The sequence below is a fragment of the Scyliorhinus torazame genome, chromosome 1 (genome assembly GCF_047496885.1).
Source record: "Scyliorhinus torazame isolate Kashiwa2021f chromosome 1, sScyTor2.1, whole genome shotgun sequence".
Classification (NCBI taxonomy): domain Eukaryota; kingdom Metazoa; phylum Chordata; class Chondrichthyes; order Carcharhiniformes; family Scyliorhinidae; genus Scyliorhinus; species Scyliorhinus torazame.
The window spans coordinates 379,790,338-379,811,868 of record NC_092707.1 but is presented as its reverse complement, the minus strand read 5'-3'; the positions used below and the strand labels follow the sequence as shown (position 1 = coordinate 379,811,868).

Sequence of the window (21,531 nt, the reverse complement as noted above, 5' to 3'; positions counted from 1 at the left end):
TTGGGTAGGGTGCTCTTTCCAAGAGCCGGTGCAGACTCGATGGGCCGAATGGCCTCTTGCTGCACTGTAAATTCGATGATAAATACCCTCACCTGTACAAATTCAGAAAATAAATTCTGTTTCAGTCAGACTTGAATGGTGGGATAGAGGAGTCACTTCTTACCCCTCAAGAGGCGGTAACAAAAGTCCTGCAATTTCTTCCCCCCTTTAAATTTTCATGCAATTTTCTTTTGAATCTTACTATTGAATCTGCTTTCACCACCCTTTCAGGCAAAGCATCCTGGATCACAACTCGTTGCATAAAAAAATGTTTCCTTATGCCACCTCTGGTTCATTGCCTGTTTCATTACCTTTAATCAGGGCATTCTGGTTACCAATCCTTCTTTCACTTGAAAAGATTTCTTATTTACTCCATCGAAACCATACACGATTTTGCCCACATATAATGCTCTTTGAGGCTGATAATTGCAACAATCTGCAATACTTGCTGACAAAAAATTCCAAATTTCATGTTGAAATCGTGATGGGATAAATTTAATGCAGCAGTATTTTATGAAGTTTTTTTTCTATTTCATGGGGTTTTAACTGAAACTTTTTTTAGAACCTTTAAAATACATGTAAAAATAATTATACCGTCATTCCCTGCACTATGTGGCCAGGGGACGGTAGGGAAATAATTTATCTTGCCATATTTATGTACAAGTATATGAAGGGGACGGTAGGGAAATAATTTATCTTCCCATATTTATGTACAAGTATATGAATCTATAGGAGCTGAAACATTAAAATATCTACTGATAAAACTGGATTATCTAGATTCATAACCAAATGTGTTTTATTCTGATTAGTTGTTTTATATAAGCAATGTCTGCTTGTATAATATTTTGATCCCTCATCAGGCTAACAACCTGCACACTTAAACAAAAATCGTTGTTATAAAAAAATCCATGAGCACTTTCTGCTGGATGTCAATGAGTAGAAGGAATAAGATGTCTTGTCAGTATTAGGCAATGTAGAGACAGAAGATGATAACAGCTTTATAGCTCAAAGGCAAGATACAATACTGGATGAAAAAAATGCCTGCGCAATCAAGACCAATCCAAAGTTAAAATGACCAATTTATGAACAATATTCGTAAGAGTGAATGCGATTTTCATGGAGAATTACTTTTAAAATCATCTTTCATGAACAAAACATCTTCCGCAGTGACACATAATTTATTGTATTATGCAGATTGATACAGAAGAATTACCAGGAGCACCAAGAGGTCACTGACATTTACATCACTGAGTCAGAAGCTACATTTTTGTGTCAAGTGCAGCCAGTAGATAATGGGAAACAAGAGTTCAATATTAATAAGGTGGAATAACAAGAAATGAACCAGCATGTGGAAACCCAGAGCAATAACAGAACCCTGGATTTCCCCAGGACCAAAGTCCAAATTTCACTTTTAAGTGATGCTCAAAAGTTTCTACTTCATTTCGGCAGGTTTAGCCACTTGGATGAGAACGCCTAAATATCAGACTGCTTTAAACAATCCTCACCTATACGAGCCAACCAGAACGCCACCAAGGGCACAAGGAAAAAATCCAAGGCCTTCAAATGCCCCAACTCTCCTCAGTCTCAGTGAATGGTAAACAGTTGGTGGCAGTAATAAGCATGCACAGGAAGACATTTTGGCGATAGAACCAATTCCAAAGAAATGGCAAAAATATGGTTTCCTCGATCAGAATGTCTTGTAAATAACTTCAATTGTGTTATTGGCGCCAGCTGGAAGCTGTATAATCCGTAATTTATTTTTACCTCAGATTTAGGGAACGGGCTGTCGTGTTCAGAAACATAATGTACAATCATTTAGTGCTAAAACTTTTTAACACATTAACTACAATATGAATAACCTCAGCTGAAAAGTCCACGTCAATAGTCCTTTGGTTTAAGATGATTTTGTTGCTAACAACAATATCAATAATGTGGCACATCAAACAAGAAGAATATTTCAAATGAATGCTTATTCATGTTTAGTCACGATGTTTAGTCATGATAAGGTGTCAGGTTAACAATTCAAATGCTCTATGGTCAGTGTAGAAAACCGACAACTGGGTCATTTGCTCGTCAATGATGTAACATTTACAGGAGATATGGTGGGAGCAGTGCAAGTACAGGTTGTGACAGTTCAGTTTAAACATGCTTCATCAATATTTGGCATCTCAGCATTCATTCTGAAAATATGAAATGAAAATCACTTATTGTCACAAGTAGGCTTCAAATGAAGTTACTGTGAAAAGCCCCTAGTCGCCACATTCCGGCGCCTGTTCGGGGAGGCTGGTACAGGAATTGAACCATGCTGCTGGCCTGCCTTGGTCTGCTTTCAAAGCCAGCGATTTAGCCCTGTGCTAAACCAGACCCAAAGCCATATTCAATCAAATTATTTAGCTTTAGCAGGCTCCTCATTCTTTATGATGTTCAACCTCCACATAAAAATGAACAGTCAGTCATTTAAGGAGGAGGAGAAACAAGGGGATATAGTCAGCAAAGATTAGGTGCAGAAGAGACCATGATAGTCAAGCGATCCTACCCCTTGGATGTGCAAGCAGGCCTCATTCAGCAAGCTTGCGATTATTCTCGAGGAGAAAGTTGAATAGGCAAAAGAAAATGGTGGCTTATGCCAAGTTGAACTGGCTGAGAGAAAACAGAGAGAGTAGACAAAGGATGAAGACCATTTTATGATAGATAAACATAAGAAATAGGAGCAGGAGTAGGCCATCTGGCTCCTCGAGCCTGCTCCACCATTCAATGAGATCATGGCTGATCTTTTGTGGACTCAGCTCCACTTTCTGGCCCGAACACCATAACCCTTAAACCCTTTATTCTTCAAAATGGATGGTGGAACATTCTTTGTCATTCAAGCTTCAAAATAGCACTGAAAACTAAAATCTTCAGTTTTGAATGAGGCAGCTTGATTCAGCCTAGCTCTCTGGAAATTTTAATAAATACCCAATCTTTCCCCTTTCTACTTGTCTAAAACTAAACTGCGTCCCGGTTTGCTTTTTTATTTAATACCTCACTTACTCGGATTTTGGACTGCAAAAGAATGTTGGCCTCGAGTTCCTAATAACTGAATGACAAAATCAGTTTGGAGCACCAGAACATACCTTAATCTGTTGGTGTATGTATCCACACATGTTTTCATTTTTGCGAGTAAAGTGCCAACAGAAGTCTGTGTTTCAGAATGCTCCTCATCCTCCTCACTGTTATCACCAGACAAAGGCAGTAGAAGAGGCACAAGGGATATGCACGAAGCAATGGCACGCAGCAACTCCAGTAGAGCTCTATACAGAGGAACATGCCTGGCCATGTCAAGCACTGCAGAGAAATTAGAGACAAGTATTAAAAAAAATAGACCCACACCAATGCAAAACCGTGACATGGCTCTTCTTACAAAATAAATCCCCAGAAATAAGTATATGAGGAACCGTGCAGATTTTCAGGAAATTTTGATTTAGGGGTTCAAGTTGAGGACGATCAAAATCATTTTGCCACCACAGAAGGAAGGCTTCCAACCACAAACTTCAGGTTGGATTCAGACCCAAACTCACTGAGTGCTGAAAAGGCAACGTGTTAAAAATTATACTGCACCGACATTTTCAATCGACTGATATACATTGCAGTGATATTAAGTATGGCAGAAATTCAACAGAAATCAAATAAATCAGTGAGTGATACATATGGCTGTAAAATATTTAAATGCAGTTTTCTATATGCTGACACAAACAAATTAACAGGCAACACTACTTTGTTGTATTTTTACTGTGCTCATGGAAATGTCAAAATCCAGTGTACAAATCAGGCTTGCATCAATGCAAGGGGTTTTCTCCAAGATAACTGCTCATTCATCATTCCTCATATTTAAGAGTACAGCGTCAGTTTCTTGAAAAAAATTGTAGCTACACAATTTAGCATTAAAAACTATGCGCCCTGGTTTTCAATACCAGCTATGATTGAACCAACATTCTCCCCCCCCCCCCCCCCCCCCCCCCCCCCCCCAAGGTTGAATGCGCTTTTTTCATTTAAAAAATGCCAGTTCAGGGCAGTGGCGCAGTCACTGCAGTCTCACGGCACCGAGGTCCCAGGTTCGATCCCGGCTCTGGGTCACTGCCCGTGTGGAGTTTGCACATTCTCCCCGTGTTTGCGTGGGTTTCGCCCCCACAACCCAAAGATGTGCAAGGTAGGTGGATTGAACACGCAAAATTGCCCCTTAATTGGAAAAAATGAAATGGGTACTCTAAATTTATTTTTAAAAATGCTGTTTGAAAGCAAAGGCATTGGTAAAAGATGCTGCCCCACTAAGGACCCTGGTACGATCCCAGCCGCCCGGGTCACTGTCCATCTGGCCTTTCCACATTCTCCCCATGTCTGCGTGGGTTTCCACCCCATAACCCAAAGATGTGCAGGTTAGGTGGATTGGCCACACCAAATTGCCCCTTAATTGGAAAAAAAATTATTGGGTACTCTAAATTTTTTTTAAGAAAGACGTTGCCCGTAGAATTCCGCATTACATTCCTAAATTCATCTCTTTCTGACCAGCATCGTAATTTTTTTTTAAATGCAAGACTCTTGAAAAAAATAAAGACATAGTTTTACTTATAGAGACCCTTTGAGAAGAGATTAAACGGCATCCATTTCAAATATTGGGTTACATCTCCAGAAACAGCGGCTAGAAAATTACTGCAAATTCTGAATGTTCAAATTAATTACATACAATTTTAAAAAGCATGAAATAATGTAGCATACTATACTGCACTATCTGCATTTATATTGCAGAGCTTCACTGTACCGTAACTGCCCTTTCCTTTCAATGTCCTGGATAAATTCCAAATATTTAACAGCAGTAACATTTATGATTAATGTCGCAATATTCTTGCCTACATCTGCTTCCAAACCATTTACTGCCAGCACTGTACACATTGCCATTACCTACATGTTCAGACAACAATATGAAACCACTCTTGCTTGGATGACTTAAAATGAAACAGAGATAGATGCATAGAGTGGATATTAAACTACCATCTAGTATGTTTAAGTTCTTTTAGGTACCTTTGTTGCTTAACATTCATCGCTACCTTTCTCTCATTGAAAAACTGCTTACATATTCCAACCTCGAACATCGGGGGAAAAAAACAGAACAAGAACTATACCAGTCCATTACAAAATCTACTGAATGCTTACTGAGCAAGACAGATGTGGAATAGAAATAAACTGCAAACAAAAAATGCATACAAATTCTTGATTATATTTCGCAATCATAAATAGCGCCTGTCATCACTTTTGGTGGACAGGAAGAAAAGTGACAGGAATTTTCAGACATCAAGGGCTTGTTATGAACTGAAACCAGAGTGTGTTGGGGGTATTAAAAAGTGAAAAGTGCAGGGTGCGACCCCCAAGTGCTGCATGGGTCGCATCATTTTTAAGGTGTCAAATATCAGAGCACCTAAACATCACATCATGGAGAGATGGGATGCTTGACATAACTAAATTGGATTCCTACAATTGGGAGTCAGATTTGAAGATATAATGCTTCCCAGAGGATTGGGAAACTTAAAAAAAAAAAAAAATTTTTTTAAATTGTAGCTAATTCATTTTTTCCAATTAAGGGGCAGTTTAGCGCGGCCAATCCACCTACCCTGCACATCTTTGGGTTGTGGGGGCGAAACCCACGCAAACACGGGAGGAATGTGCAAACTCCACACGGACAGTGAGCCAGAGCCGGGATCGAACCTGGGACCTTGGCGCCGTGAGGCAGCAATGCTAACCACTGGGCCACCGTGCTGCCCGAGGATTGGGAAACTTGACAATGAAACAGAGTGGGAGTTGCAGTTGCAGGCTCTGCAATGTAAGTGGCTGTTTAAGCACTCCTCCAGAGCCAGTAATACTCTCCTCAAGAAGCCTCTGAATTCCCCCAAGCAACACTTGCTTTCCCTACAGCTCATGAAATTGTTCAGATCCTCCCCTATCCCCCGCAACAGCCCCGTCCAATTATCGGGGGAGATTCGCAAGGTTCCCAGCAATGGTCTGCCGCTAGTGTTTATTCCTGCCTGTTGACCAGGCTGCTTAAATGCCAGCTAAGAGATGGGATGCAGAGCTGCAAGATGTTGATTCAGATCGAACAGATCTTGGCATCTGGGAGTTGCCCTGTCCTTTTTTTGCTCTCAGCCACGTCCCCACCGCTCCCTATAAATTTGAGAATCCAAGTGTTTGTAGTCAATGTTAACTACATTGTGGGCGGTGGCACAGTCGTTAGCACCGCTGCCTCACAGCGCCAGGGATCCGGGATCGATTCGATTTTCGGGTGACTGTGTGCAGTTTGCACATTCTCCCGGTGTCAGCATGGGTTACCTCCAGGTGCTCTGGTTTCCTCCCACTGTCCAAAGATGTGCAGTGGATTGGCCATGCTAAATTGCCCCTTAGGGTGGAGTTGCAGAAATAGGGCGTAGGATTAGGCCCAGGTAGGGTGCTCTTTCAGAGAGTCAGTGTAGACTCGATGGGCCGAATGTCCTCCTTCTGCACTATAGGAATTCTATGATATGCTTTTGTAATTTACTACTGAGGACTACAGATCATTGAGGGGGTGGAAGAGAGAGTGAAAAAGAGATTTTGAATTTCAGAGGCCATTTAAGAGTCAACCACATTGCTCTGGGGTCACATGAAGCCTCCCTCCCCCTTTGAAAGGGCCTTTCACATCCGCAACCGCTACCTCGGTGGGAAAAATGGGCATGGGAACATCATCACTTGTAGATTCCCCTCCTAACCACACATCATCCTGATTTGGAACTATACTGCTATTCCTATGAACATACAATTTAGGAAGAGTAGGACCTCACGCTTGCTCTGCCATCAATAAGATCATGGCTGATCTGACAGTAACCTCCCAACTACATCCGAAGACCTTCCCCCCCCCCTTCTTGTTTACCAAAAATCTATTTATCTTTGCCTTAAAAATATTCAAAGACTCTGCTTCCACTGACTTTTGAGGAGGAGAGTTCCAAAGACACACGACCCTCAGAAAAAATTCTCCTAATCGCTAAAGGGCAATTCTTCTTCATAAACAGTGGCTGTAGTTCAAGACTTTCCCACAAGTGGAAACATCTTCTCCACATCCACCCTGTCAAAACCCCTCAGGTTTTATGTTTCAATCAAGTCGCCTTTTTACTCTTCTGAACTCCAGTGGATATAAGCCCAGACTGTCCAACTGTTCCTCATAAGACAACACGCCCACACCTGGTATTAGTTCAGTAAATCTTCTCTGAACTGCTTCCAGTGCATTTACATCTTCCTTAAATAAGGAGGCCATGTTCCTCCCTTCACTGTCATCAGGTCAAAATTCTGGAACTCCCTTCGTAACAGCACTGCAGGTATAAAAGACCACATAGAATGCTGCGGTTCAAGCCTGCGCCTCACCACCACTTTCAAGGACAATTAGGGAGGAGCAGTAAATACTGGCCTAGCCAGCGATGCCCATTTCCGATTAATGATGCCTTCATTGACCGAGGCATTGAGTGTAAGAATTGGCAAGTCATTTTGCAGCGGTATAGAACCTTAGTTAGGCCACACTTGGAGTATAGTGTTCAATTCTGGTCGCCACACTACCAGAAGGATGTGGAGGCTTTAGAGAGGGTGCAGAAGAGATTTACCAGAATGTTGCCTGGTATGGAGGGCATTAGCTATGAGGAGCTGTTGAATAAACTCGGTTTGTTCTCACTGGAACGAAGGAGGTTGAGGGGCGACCTGATAGAGGTCTACAAAATGATGAGGGGCATAGACAGAGTGGATAGTCAGAGGCTTTTTCCCAGGGTAGAGGGGTCAATTACTAGGGGGCATAGGTTTAAAGTGCGAGGGGCAAGGTTTAGAGGAAATGTACGAGACAACTTTTTTTTTTTTACACAGAGGGTAGTGAGTGCCTGGAACTCGCTGCCGGAGGTGGTGGAAGCAGGGATGAGTGACATTTAAGGGGCATCTTGACAAATACATGAATAGGATGGGAATAGAGGGATACGGACCCAGGAAGTGTCGAAGATTTTAGTTTAGACAGGCAGCATGGTCGGCACAGGCTTGGAGGGTCGAAGGGCCTGTTCCTGTGCTGTACTTTTCTTTGTTCTTTGATAGATCTTTAAAAAGGTGAAGGACCTTCCTGTCCTCCTCTACCGCAGAGCAGAGATACCATCCTGCTGATCACAAGAATCGCTATTTTTCAAAAGAGCCAAAGCCCTCGAATTTATAAAATGTGTTTTGGGCCAGGGTTTAAAAAACTCCAAAGTATATCATGGAGTTCACCTGACCTCCAACTGCTTATTAATTTTAGTTACGGGGAGCACAAGAGCCTATCTTACAGATGTTATTCAACAGAGGCCTTAAGCACTTTTAATCAAAAACAAAGTTAATTCTGAAAATTTAGTTAACATTTTTATAAACACACACAGTAGACATTTTTATCAACTACAAACATAAATACCCCACACAGCTACAGTACTCCATGTATAACCCTTAATAAATTTCCCCCTTTAAGCTGTTCCAATTTAGTAACAAGATCCCATAAACCAGAAACCCCATTTCAAAGGTGTGGCCCAACACAAAGCACTCAAGACCTGGTGTCCACTCTTGTTTCCTTTTCAAAACATCAGGTTTGAATTCCTTCCAGAAAGCAGTTATTTATTGTCAAGTTATGTTATCTGGAAACAGCTTTGAAAATGCATAGAGAGAGAGAGAGAGACAGGACAAGACTGCTCTGTCTGAATCCAGCAGCTAAACGTGAAAATGAAAGCAAAAAAACTGAGAGCCACACAACTGCCCCAAACCAAAGCAAAAGTAAAACTCAGAGCCACAGCCCAGCTCCACCCACACAATGACATCACTGAAGCCATGTGATAAGACAAAATATTTCTTAATGGGACACTCCAGTGACAAATGGACTTCAATTAGCAATTCCTCAGACGTTGTAATTCCTGTAGCTTGAAATGAGTTATTTGGGCTGATTGCATGCCAGTAGCCATATGAATTCAGCTAACCAAATTATGCTCCCATCATTTTAGGAATTCCTATTAAACAGATGTCAACGTTGCAAGCCAATGCTAAATAATCGACTGTTGGCTCATCATGGAATTTCCAACAATGAGAAGCGATCTCTGATGGTCCATTGAGTCTTTCAAATCTTCCCTTGATATTTTTGGTTAATTGTAGGTATCTTTTGACCTTCCATTTATACCAGCTTATAGAAAGATAAAGAGGCACACAATCGGGGTCATGTACCATGCTCTTCAGTTTCCTACATTGCTGTGCTGCTGATGAAGGTATAAAGACGTAGCCTGAGCTATATGATCTTGGAGCATGGTGTCAAGAAAGATCTGAAATACATTCTGGTTAGGGTGTCCTTTCCAATGCATGGTAGAAAATGTCATGGTTAACAATGCTCAGATGTTTCTCACACTTGTACTCATTTACTCTCATAAGAAATTAATACTTACGGTACTAATGAAAATGTTATGCTGTTCTTTCCAGTATTGGAGAGGGGTGGAATTGCGGCCACTCTTTAGCACTCACGACACAAAGTTGTTATAATCCAAATATTTAGTATCAACACTGAAAAGTTCTACCAGAATATACTGCAGCCTACACTCTGATAGTTTCTTTCATTTGTTCAGGGGATGTGAGCATCACTGGCAGGGCCAGCCTTTATTGCCCATTGCTAATTGCCCTTGAGAAGGTGGTGATGAGCTGCCTTCTTAAACTACTGCAGACCATGTATTGCAAGAAGAACAACGTTGCTGTTAGGAACTTCCAGGATTTTGACCCAGTGAAGGAAGAGTGATACAGTTCCAAGACAGGGCGGATGCAACTTGGAGTGGTGGTATTCCTGTGCATCTACTGCCTTTGTCCTTCTAGGCGGCAGAGGTTGTGGGTTTGGAAGGCACTGTCAAAGCTGCCTTAGTGAGTTTCTGCAGTGCAACTTCTGGATGTTACAAACTGCTGCCACTGTGCATCCTACTATGGTAGAGGGAACGAACGTTGAAGGTGATGGTTGAGGTGCCAATCAAGGGGGCTGCTTTGTCCTGGATGGTGTTGAACTTGAGTATTGTTGGATCCACATTCATCCATGTAAGTGGAGAGTATTCCATCACACTCCTGACTTGGGCCTTGTAGGTGATGAACAGGCTTTGGGATTCAGGAGGTGAGTTACTCTCTGTGGAATTCATGGTCACTGAACTGCTCTTGAAGCCACAGTATTTACATGACTAGTCCAGTTCAGCTTGTCAAATGTAACCCCAAGGATGTTGAAAGTGAGGGATTCATCAATGGTAATTGTCAATGACTGTCATGGGGAGATGGTTGGATTCTCTCCTGGGTGCGGATCGTAGAAATCGATATAAATATTTTATATTTTATTGCAGTAATGTTATTGAAAAACCCTGGTTTTAATCATACATACATACCGGCAGTATATCTTCTAAAGCTGTAATTAAAGAGTCATAAAAGGCAAGGTAATTATTCATTCCAACCACTTACTTGGTTACAGATAAAGGGCTAATGGAATCGTGTGTTGACTGCTGGAAATTCTCTGGCGTGTAAATAATATGAGGGAGTGTTATTTAGTCTTAGCTAAGTAGGTCATGTGATATCTTAGTGGGATACAGACAATGTAATTAATGGGAGGAGCCAGGTCTGTCTGTAGTTTTGCAGTCTGTTCTCAGATTTTAAGTTGAACAGCAGTTTGCCATAGGATTTGAGTCTGACAAGACAGAAGTGTTCTGGATCACTTTAGAGTGAGTGAGTTCTTCCTCTAAATGTGTCAACAAAGACGACTGCAAGTAAACTTGTGTTAACTTCAATTACTTTTTAAAAAAATGTATTTTATTACAAACATATATCAAAAATGTTACAGCACATAAACACCCCGGGAAACCTGGGGCGAGATTCTCCACTCCTGTGCCGGTTAGGAGAATCGCCTGGGCCGCCAAAATTTCCCGGGACGCCGGTCCGACGCCCTCCCGCGATTCTCCCAAGCGGCGGGAACGGCCCTGTCGAGTTCCGCGGGCCGGAGATTCGTCGGAGACACACAAAATGGCGATTCTCCGGCACCACCGCTATTCTCAGGCCCGGATGGGCCGAGCGGCAAGGCCAAAACGGCGGGTTCCCCCCGGTGTCATCCACAACTGGTCGCTGCCGTCGTGAGCAGTGCGTGAACGATCGGTGTCCACCGATCATTCCCCGTCCTCTCTGGAGGACCTCCCTTCCTTCCACGGCCCCGCAAGATCCATCCGCCATCTTCTTGCGGGGTGGACTTAGAGAGGACGGCAACCACGCATGCGGATGACGGCAGGTATACGGCGCCGGCCGCATCATCTATGCGGCGCTGCCTTTACGCGGGCGACAAGGCCTGGTGCGTGTAGATGACGCGGCCCCGATCCTAGCCCATTGTCAGGGCCTGAATCGGTCGGGAAAAGGGTCGTTTCGCGCTGTCGTGAACCTCGGCGGCGTTCACGACGGCGCGACCACTTCGGCGCGAGAGTGGAGAATCCCGCCCTAGCATCCCAACACTCAACTATACAGTTTGTACAATTTTCCCCTCTTTTCATCCCCCCCCGCACCCCTATCACCCCTCTCCCCACGCCGAACAACTCAAACATGGTCACGAACATCCCCCACCCAAACCCCTTTGCTGAGCCCCTTAGCTCATACTTTATCTTTCCCAGCCGCAGGAAGTCGTACAGGTCACCCAACCAGGCCACTACTCCCGGCGGCAATGCTGACCGCCACTCCAGTATGATTCGTCACCAGGCAATCAGAGAGGCGAAGGCCATGACATCGGTCTTGAAATGAAAATCGCTTCTTGTCACAAGGAGGCTTCAAATGAAGTTACTGTAAAAAGTCCTTAGTCGTCACATTCCGGTACCTGTTCGGGAAGGCTGGTACAGGAATTGAACCCGCGTTGCTGGCCTTGTTCGGCTTTACAAGCCAGCTGTTTAGCCCACTGTGCTAAACCAGCCCCTAATGAGCTCCAGCTTTTACAAAACCCCAAATATCGCCATCAAAGAATCCGGATCCACCTCCTCCCCCACTATCCTTGCTGGGACCTCGAATACTCCTGCCCAGAATCTCTCCAACTTTTCACAACCCTAGAACATATGCGCATGATTCGCTGGCCCCGCTCACACCTCTCACACTCATCTGCCACCCTCTGGAAGAACTCACTCATTCTTGCCCGAGTCATACAACCTTAAACTGTATCAGGCTCATCCTTGCGCACAAGAAGTCGTGTTTACCCTGCGCAGTGCCTCACTCATACTCCCCAATTCATTTCCCCTCCCAACTCTCATTCCCATTTTTCCTTGATCCTCACCACCTGCTCACCTCCCTGCTCTCCCAGCCACCCATATATATCTCCAATTCCACCCTCCCCTTCAACCGGAAGCAGCAGTCACTCCAGCAGGGTGTATCTCGGCAACCTGGGGAACTCCTTCCAGACCTTTTGCGCAAGGTCCTTTACCTGCAGGTACCTGAACACTCCCTTTCGGGAGCTCTACCCTCTCCCTCAGCTCCACCCCCGGCTCAAACCATTGATTCTCACACAACGGCCTTAACACCGATCCCCTCCATCCTGAAATGCCTCCTCAACTGGTTCCAAATCGTCACCTGGACTGCACCAATGGGCTCCCTGAATACCTTCTCGACGCCATTGACAACACTGCCGTCACCATGGCCCTTAAGCTGGACCCCTCAAGATTCCTCTTCCATCCCAACCTATTCTACCCCCTCTCCTTCCCACCATCGCCGCACCTTTTCCACATTCGCTGCCCACTAATAATGAAGCAGGTTAGGGAAGGCCAACCTCCCCTGCTGCCTCTGCAGCAGGGTCCGCCAGACCCTCCTCACCTTCCCTGCCCATACAAAGTCCGAAATAATCGTGTCCAGCTTCCAAAAAAAGGCCTTAAAGATCGGAAGTGTCTGAAAAATAAACAGGAACCTCAACAGCATATTCATTTTTACCACTTGGACCCTCCCCGCTAAAGTCAATTGCAATGTATCCCGTCTCCTAAGATCTTCCTGCCTCCTCCACCAGCTTCATTATGTTCCACTTGTGGAGCATCGTCCACTCCCTTGTTACCTGAATCCCCAAATACCTGAACCTATTCCTAGCCACCTTAAATGGCACCCCCCCCTAAATTGACTCACCATCCCAATTCATTCACCAGGAACATTTCACTTTTCCCTCCATTCGGTTTATACCCAGAGGACTCCTCAAACATCCCCAGCAGGCCCATGATCATTCCCATACTCCCCATCGAATCCGAAACATACAACAGGCCGTCAGCATAGAGCGACACCCGATGCTCCCTCTGCCCCTCACAATCTTTTGCCACTGCCGACCCCCTAAGAGCCATCGCCAAAGGCTCTGTGGCCAGCGCAAACAACAATCGCGACAGCGGACATCCCTGCCTTATTCCCCTGTGCAGTTCAAAGCTCCGTGAGCTCATATCATTCGTCCGCATACTCGCCCTTGGTGCCCTATATAGCAAGCACATCCATGCCACACACCTCGACCAAACCCAAACCTTCCCAGAACCTCAAACAAGTACCGCCACTCCACCCGGACGAATGTCAACTGTGTGTCCATGGACACCACCACCTCCGGTACCAGGGCTCCTGGCGGATTCATGGCTACATTCAACAACCTTCTTATCTTGCTCGAGGGCTGCTTACCTTTCATGAAGCCTGTGTGATCCTCTGCAACCACCCCCGGGACACAATCCCCCATTCTTCCCGCCAACAAGTCCCCGCTCCCCCTTCTCCAACGCCTCATTCAACACCCCCAAAAGATGTGGTGCCAGGCCCGCCGCAAACTCCTTAAAAAAATTCCGCTGGATATCCATCCGGCCCTGGGGCCTTGCCCAACTTCATACCCTTGATATTATTCAACACCTCCCTTAGCCCCAGGGGCTCCTCCAGCGCCTGCCTCTTTACTTCCTCCAACTGAGGAAACTACATCCGTCCAAAAACCGTCCCATGCTCCCCTCCTCTCTCACCAGGTCCGCCTTGTACAACCCCTGATAATACTCCCTAAAGGTCTTATTTATCTTCCCCAGCTCCGACACCACATCTCCAACCCGTACCTCAATATTTCCCTGGGTGCGGCCAGCCTCCGCAGCTGGCGCTCGAGCATGCAACTCGCCTTCTCGCCATACTCATATTGCACCCCTCTTGTCCGATGTAGCTGTTCACTGCCCACCCCATTGTCAGCCTGTCAAATTCCCCCTGCGTGTTTTTCCTCCTCGCCAATCCCTCCGTGGTGGGCACCCTTGAATACTCCCTATCCACCTCCACTATCTCACTCATTAGGCGATCATATACCTCCCTCCATTCCCTGCCCGCGTGAGCCTTAAACAAGATAATTTCCCCCACCCCAACCCGGTCCACTGCCTTCAGCGCTTCCTAAAAAAGGGTCGCCGACACCTCCCACTTTGATTCAAATCCAGATGATCCGCGATCGCCATCAGCACCTTATCACAAAAGCCTCCATCCGTCAACAACCCCAAATCAAACCTCCACCCCGGCCTCTGCTCTCGTCCCAGTCTAAGCCGAATCTCCAGCCAGTGGGGCGCATGGTCCGAGATAACTACCCCCACGTACTTTGTCCCCTCCATCCCGACCAAAATCTCCTGTGTCACCACAAAATAACCAATCCTCGAATACACCTTCTGGTTTGTAATGCAGAACAAACCCAGCAGCGTGGGTTCAATTCCCATACCGGCTTACCCGAACAGGCGCCGGAATGTGGTGACTAGGGGCTTTTCACAGTAACTTCATACTTGTGACAATAAAATATTATTATTATAAACATGTGAAAAAAGGGAATACTCCTTTTCCCCGGGTTCTTTAGGCACCACGGATCCACCATACCCATCCTCTCCATAAACCCCTCCAGCTCCTTTGCTATTCGTACCCTGCCCATCAACCTGGCCTCGACCATCCACCTTTGGCTGTAGGACACAGTTAAAATCTCCTCCCATAATCAACTGGTGTGTGGCCAAGTCCGGGATCGCTGCCAACAACCCCATAAAACCCACATCATCCCAATTTGGTGCATACACGTTTCCCAACACTACCGGTGTCCCTTCCAATATCCCACTTAGAATCACATATCTCTCACCCAGATTCTTGACTTCCTTCACACTCATAAATCCCGTTTGCTTGTTCATTAAAATAGTCACTCCCCTCGATTTCGAATCGAATCCCGAGTGGAAAACCTGCCTGACCCACCCCTTCCTTAAACTATGCCTCTATTCCCCTCTGCCGTTCGTTATCCTCCCCACTTAACTCCAGTCCCGTTAATTCCACCCTGTACCTAGCCCATCCCAGGTGGTCCCCTTCTCTGACCATGTCATCTCTCACCCCTTGCCACGTCGCACCAACCTCCTCTTTCACCCCCCCCCCCCTTACTGACCCCCCCCCCCTTACTGACCTTATCCTCCCCCACCCAAACAAAGACTCATCCTGAACTCCAGGTCACCTCCCCAGAGAGCAAACAAACAAACAATAAACACAAACAGCTCCATGAAGCAAGAGGGGAGGGGTGGGAACATCCATCCCCGCATAAACCTTACACCCCTACCACCCCATACCAACCCAACAGTAAACAACAAACCCCAAAAACGACTCCCTCCAAACCAGTGGGAATGAAAACCCACCCGATCCCTACCTCCACTTCAACCGTATTCCCAAACATTACAAAATGCCCGCACCCCAGTTCCCCACTTGTTCCAACTCAGTTCTCCCCAAGTTTATGCTCCTTGATGAAGTCCTTGGCCGCTTCTGGGGTTTCAAAGTAGTACTCCCAGCCTTCAAATCACCCACAACTTCGTCGGGTAGAGCACCCCAAACCTTATCCGTCGCCAGCAGAGCTCCGCCTTGGTCTTGTTGAACCCTGCCCGCCGTTTCGCCAACTCGGCTCCAATGTCTTGATATATTCGGACCTTGTTCCCCTCCCATTCGCAGGTGCGCTTCTCCTTGGCCCAACGCAAGATCTTCTCTTTCTTCACAAATTTATGGAGTCTCACGATGACCGTCCATGGTGGCTCCCCATCTCTAGGCTTCTGCCTCAGAGACATGCATGCTTGGTCCACTTCAGGGGCCTTATCTAGCACCCTCACCGCCGCTAGCCCTGCCAGCATCTTCGAGACGTACCGCGTGGCACTCGCAGTTTCCACTCCTTCAGACAGGCCCACTAATCACAGGTTCTGTTGTCTCAAGGTATCTCCTGCTTCTCCACCTTTGCCCTCAACGTTTTGCAAAATTCTCCTAAGAGCACCACCTCTGCCTCCAGTGCCACCATCCGATCGCTGTGATCCGAGATCACTCCTTCAATTTCCCGGATCTGCGACCCCTGCACCTCCACACACTTCTCCAACTATTCCATCGGTCCCTTCAGGGATCCCTTCGATAGCCTTCGAGCGATCCCCCCACATCTCCTTCCTCTGCTGGTGGAACATCTCCTTAATAAAACCCATCACCTGCTCCATCTGGGGCTTTCCACCTTGCACTAGCCCATCCCTCTCCGCCATCCTTCCACCTGCTACTGTGCCACAGGGCTTTTCCAACTCTTTGGCCAGGTCTCTCACTGTCTTCTGCCAGGTTTGGTAACCAGCGGACATACCACTCCCAGGGGAAACTACTGTGCCGACCTTCAACTACAACTTTTCGTTGAAATTAAACCCAACATCGTGTAGAAAGCGCTCTTTCCTATGCCTTCGAGCAGGAGCTGCCCTGTGGTAAACTACTCACACCATGGCCGCCACCGGAAGTTCCGTTAACTTCATTTACAAGTGACAATTGAACTGAGGGTTGCTTAATTGGAATTAGTGGCAGGTGTCGATGATAAGAAGTTCAAGTCTCACTCCCTCACTCCCCGGGTTGGCTCCTGTGGGACCCAAACCGAGCATCAGTGAGCAGGTTATTGCTGAATAAGCGGTGCGTGATAGCACTGTCGATTACACTTTCCAGATGATTGAAAGTAGACTGATGGGGTGATAGTTAGCTGGGTTGGATTTGTTCTGCTTTCTTTGACAGAACATACCTGGGTAATTTTCTACATTGTCATTGCGGTCGCTGTTATGGAATAGCTTGGCAAGGGGCGCAGCTAGTTCGAGAGCACAAGTCGTCACTACTATGACAGCACTTGAGCCTGTCTTAGGCTCCTATAATTCTGACCTGCGCATTTGTACCCCAAATCATTGAGCCTCCCAGCAATCGTCAGGCCAGAATTTAGAAATTATTCACCCCTCCTTACAATCATTCAGGGCTGCACCATGTTATCACTTCAATGCTATTTCAATTTTCTTCTTTTGTTCTTGTATCTAAAGACCTTATGCTTAATGCCATGATAATGTATACCCAAGGTAGGAGGTATTTAGAAACTGTGTCAAATCCAATTAGTTCTCTCTTGGAGCAAGGGGAGAAGCAAGAATGTATAAAAACACTTGTGTAGTGCATTACAGCGCAATATTATTTTCTCCAGTGCTACTTAACCCATTCACCTGGAATCGGTCCGAGGTTTGCTGCCCAAAATGAAACAACTTCTTTTTAAAAAATATCAATTTTAAATTAGTCCTGAGACCTTGTCATAACCACAAGAATTAAAAAATCACTCTCAATTTAATATGTAGCAAAGGTTGGCTCACAAAGGAGAGGATTTTCATAAAAGCCTCCAAGGATCGTCACAAAATGAATGAATAATTACAGGCTACCAGAACATTTTATGCATCATTACACAACTAATCTCATGTGGGCACGAACATACTTTATGGCATCACATGTGGATTCTTGCAGAATACTTATAAAAATCATAGGAGCTATTGTTGAGCCAATTGCTCACAACCTGGTGTGAATTCACATGCTATTTATGCACTTTCTTCATTTGAAGAGCAGGGGGCTCAATTTACTGTTGCTAAATAACTTCAATTCTAACCCTTTAGTATACAGAGATGTTGAATGCAAGAATAGCTGCACCTAATGGCCCATTAAATAGGTAATATTGAGCAGCACTAAATTCTCTTTCCAAACCATTTAACAACCCCAGTACAGCTTAATTGGATGAAAATGGCTATCCTGCCACAACCACGGCGTATGGAAATCTAAATACTGAGACCAATTCATCAATATCGGAGATGCAGAAGATTTGCAAATACAGTCCCGGCATTTATATTTTTTGGGAGCTGCTTCTACTACATCAGTCTTTAAACATATCTTAAACCTGCTTATTTTAAATAAACCAAAACAGGAAAGAACCCTTAAGACTCCCATATTGGAAATATTTTCCTTCATCAATCCATCCCAGTTTAGGGGAAAACATTTCCCAAGCAATTATTTGGGCTCCAAGATCTTGAGGAAAATTAAATGTAGAATTTTAACCAGGGTTTCTGACTTGCATTAAACAACCCAAGGTATTTGTTGCAAGAAAGCCTCCTCTGCAGTTGCCTATTTTAATGAGCGACTTGCCATCATTATCAAAAGTTTTCCTTGCGTTGTAATATGATGGTGCATCATTAACAGCAATTGGTAGCCTGTTGTACAGACTCACTACAGGTTTATAACGAGCAGGCATCATTGTGGCCTGTATCTGAAGAGAGAAATACAAATCTTTATTTTCTCCCAGAGGGTCACCACCTCCAGAATGATATCAAACTTTACATGAGGAAATTAATCTACTTTTGTTTTTGAATTTCCCTCCAATTACTTCCCCTAAGGCACTGACTGAGATCAAGGCATGTTCCACAGTAGCCAGCAGTCATCTAATAACCTTCCATAGGTGCCATTCTTCCTTCATAAACTCTGCAGTCCATATATCCTAATCCACACCAAGTCCTATTCACTCATCACACTTGAGTTTGCTGACCTACATTGGTCCCTGGTCCAGTAATATCTTGATTTTTCAACTCTCATCCTTGATTTCAAATTCCCCTATGCCCACACCCCCCTCTATTCTGCTATAACCTCCTCCAGCCCCACAACTCTGAGATCTCTCCAATTTGGCTTTTTGGGTATTACACTGTTAATTATAGTAATAATAATAATAATCTTTATTAGTGTCACAAGTAGATTGACATTAACACCGCAATGAAGTTACCGTGAAAAGCCCCTAGTCGCCACATTATGGCGCCTGTTCGGGTACTCTGAGGGAGAATTCAGAGTGTTCAATTCACTTAACAACACATCTTTCAGGACTTTATCATAGAATTTACAGTGCAGAAGGAGGCCATTCAGCCCATCGAGTCTGCACCGGCTCTTGGAAAGAGCACCCTACCCAAGGTCAACACCGCCACCCTATCCCCATAACCCAGTAACCCCACCCAACACTAAGGGCAATTTTGGACACTAAGGGCAATTTATCATGACCAATCCACCTAACCCGCACATCTTTGGACTGTGGGAGGAAACCGGAGCACCCGGAGAAAACCCACGCACACACGGGGAGGATGTGCAGACTCCGCACAGACAGTGACCCAAGCCAGAATCGAACCTGGGACCTTGGAGCTGTGAAGCAATTGTGCTATCCACAAGGCTACCGTGCTGCCCTTGTGGGAGGAAACCGGAGGAAACCCACGCAGAAAAGGGGAGAACATGCAGACTCCGCACAGACAGTGACCCAAGCCAGGAGTCGAATCTAGGTCCCTGGTGCTGCGAAGCAACAGTGCTAACCACTGTGCTACCGCGTTCTACCACTGGTGGCCATGCCAAGCTCTGGAATTCCCGCCTTAAAGCTCTCCACCACTCTTCCTCAACATAAACAATGGTAGAAGTCGGAAAACTCTTCTGCAATTGACAATAGATGCTACATCAATTGTAAATTTTAAAACTGATTTGCAGATTTATTTTTCAGCGAAGGTATTAAAGGATATGGGCAAAGGCAGGGATGGGGAGGCCACAGCTTCAGTTTCCATGTTGTTCAACATTTGATTCATTTTTTTTTTAAAAAGGCGAGGGTACAAAGTGAACTCAACATAAAGCTTCAAAGCTCAACTTAATTCCGGTCCCTATAAAGATTTTTAAATTGAAGAAATGATCTGCTCTACCAGCTAAATTTCAGGCACTGGATGACTTCCACTGCAGTCACTGATTAGGCAGATTGCTCTATTCCTGATCACTGAAAGCATCAGTTTTGTACATGATACTTTGCCCCGCACTTCTACTTGGATTTTGCAGGAAAACTGCATACCAACTGGGTTTGATTATTTTTTTTTTATAAATGTTTTATTGAAATTTTTTTCCCAAACAACAATTTTTCCCCTCTTACAAAGCAAACGCAACAATAACAATACAGAAATTTTAAATACACAAGTAACAAAACCCCTTTATCTTTGACCTAAACTAACCCCCCCCCCCTCCCCCTGGGTTGCTGCTGCTGGTCATCTGTCTTCCCTCTAACGTTCCCCTAGGTAGTCGAGAAATGGCTGCCACCGCCTGGTGAACCCTTGAGCCGATCCTCTCAGGGCAAACTTTATCTGCTCCAGTTTAATGAACCCCGCCATATCATTTACCCAGGCCTCCAGTCCGGGGGGTTTTGCCTCCTTCCACATGAGTAGGATCCTGCGCCGGGCTACTAGGGACGCAAAGGCCACAACGTCGGCCTCTTTCGCCTCCTGCACTCCCGGCTCTTCCGCAACTCCAAATAGAGCTAACCCCCAGCCTGGTTTGACCCGGGCCTTCACCACCCGCGAAATCACTCCCGTCACTCCCTTCCAATACCCTTCCAGTGCCGGGCATGCCCAAAACATATGTGCGTGGTTTGCCGGGCTCCCGCCACACCTCCCACATTTGTCCTCCACTCCAAAGAACCTGCTCAATCTTGCTCCCGTTATGTGTGCTCTATGTAGCACCTTAAATTGAATCAGGCTAAGCCTGGCGCATGAGGAAGAGGAATTTACCCTGCTTAGGGCATCAGCCCACATACCCTCCTCTATCTCCTCCCCTAGTTCTTCTTCCCACTTTCCTTTTAGTTCGCCCACCAACTCCTCCCCCTCTTCCCTTATCTCTCGGTAAATCTCTGACACCTTGCCCTCTCCGACCCACACCCCTGAAAGCACCCTGTCCTGTATCCCCTGTGTCGGGAGCAACGGAAATTCCCTCACCTGTTGTCTAGTAAATGCCCTCACCTGCATATATCTCAAGAAATTTCCCCGGGGCAACTTATACTTTTCCTCCAATGCTCCCAAGCTCGCAAAAGTCCCATCTATAAATAAATCTCCCACCCTCCTAATTCCCAACTGGAACCAGCTCTGAAATCCTCCATCCATTCTTCCTGGGGCGAACCTATGGTTGTTCCTGATTGGGGACCGCACCAGGGCTCCCCGCACCCCTCTCTGTCGCCTCCACTGTCCCCAGATATTCAATGTTGCCGCCACCACCGGGTTCGTGGTAAACTTTTTAGGTGAGATCGGTAGCGGCGCCGTCACCAGCGCCTCTAAACTCGTCCCTTTACAGGACTTTCTC

General features: G+C 45.6%; 1 protein-coding gene across 5 annotated transcripts in view; it reads right to left on the bottom strand.

Moving 5' to 3' along the window:
- The window catches only part of birc6 (baculoviral IAP repeat containing 6), a 371,663-nt gene that overhangs the window by 54,324 nt on the left and 295,808 nt on the right, over positions 1 to 21,531 (bottom strand). For all 5 annotated transcript variants that reach the window (XM_072512201.1, XM_072512210.1, XM_072512218.1 and 2 more), the window contains one exon: positions 3,153 to 3,363. In XM_072512201.1, the coding sequence (XP_072368302.1) occupies positions 3,153 to 3,363 (211 nt within the window). The remainder of the gene's footprint in view (positions 1 to 3,152; positions 3,364 to 21,531) is intronic.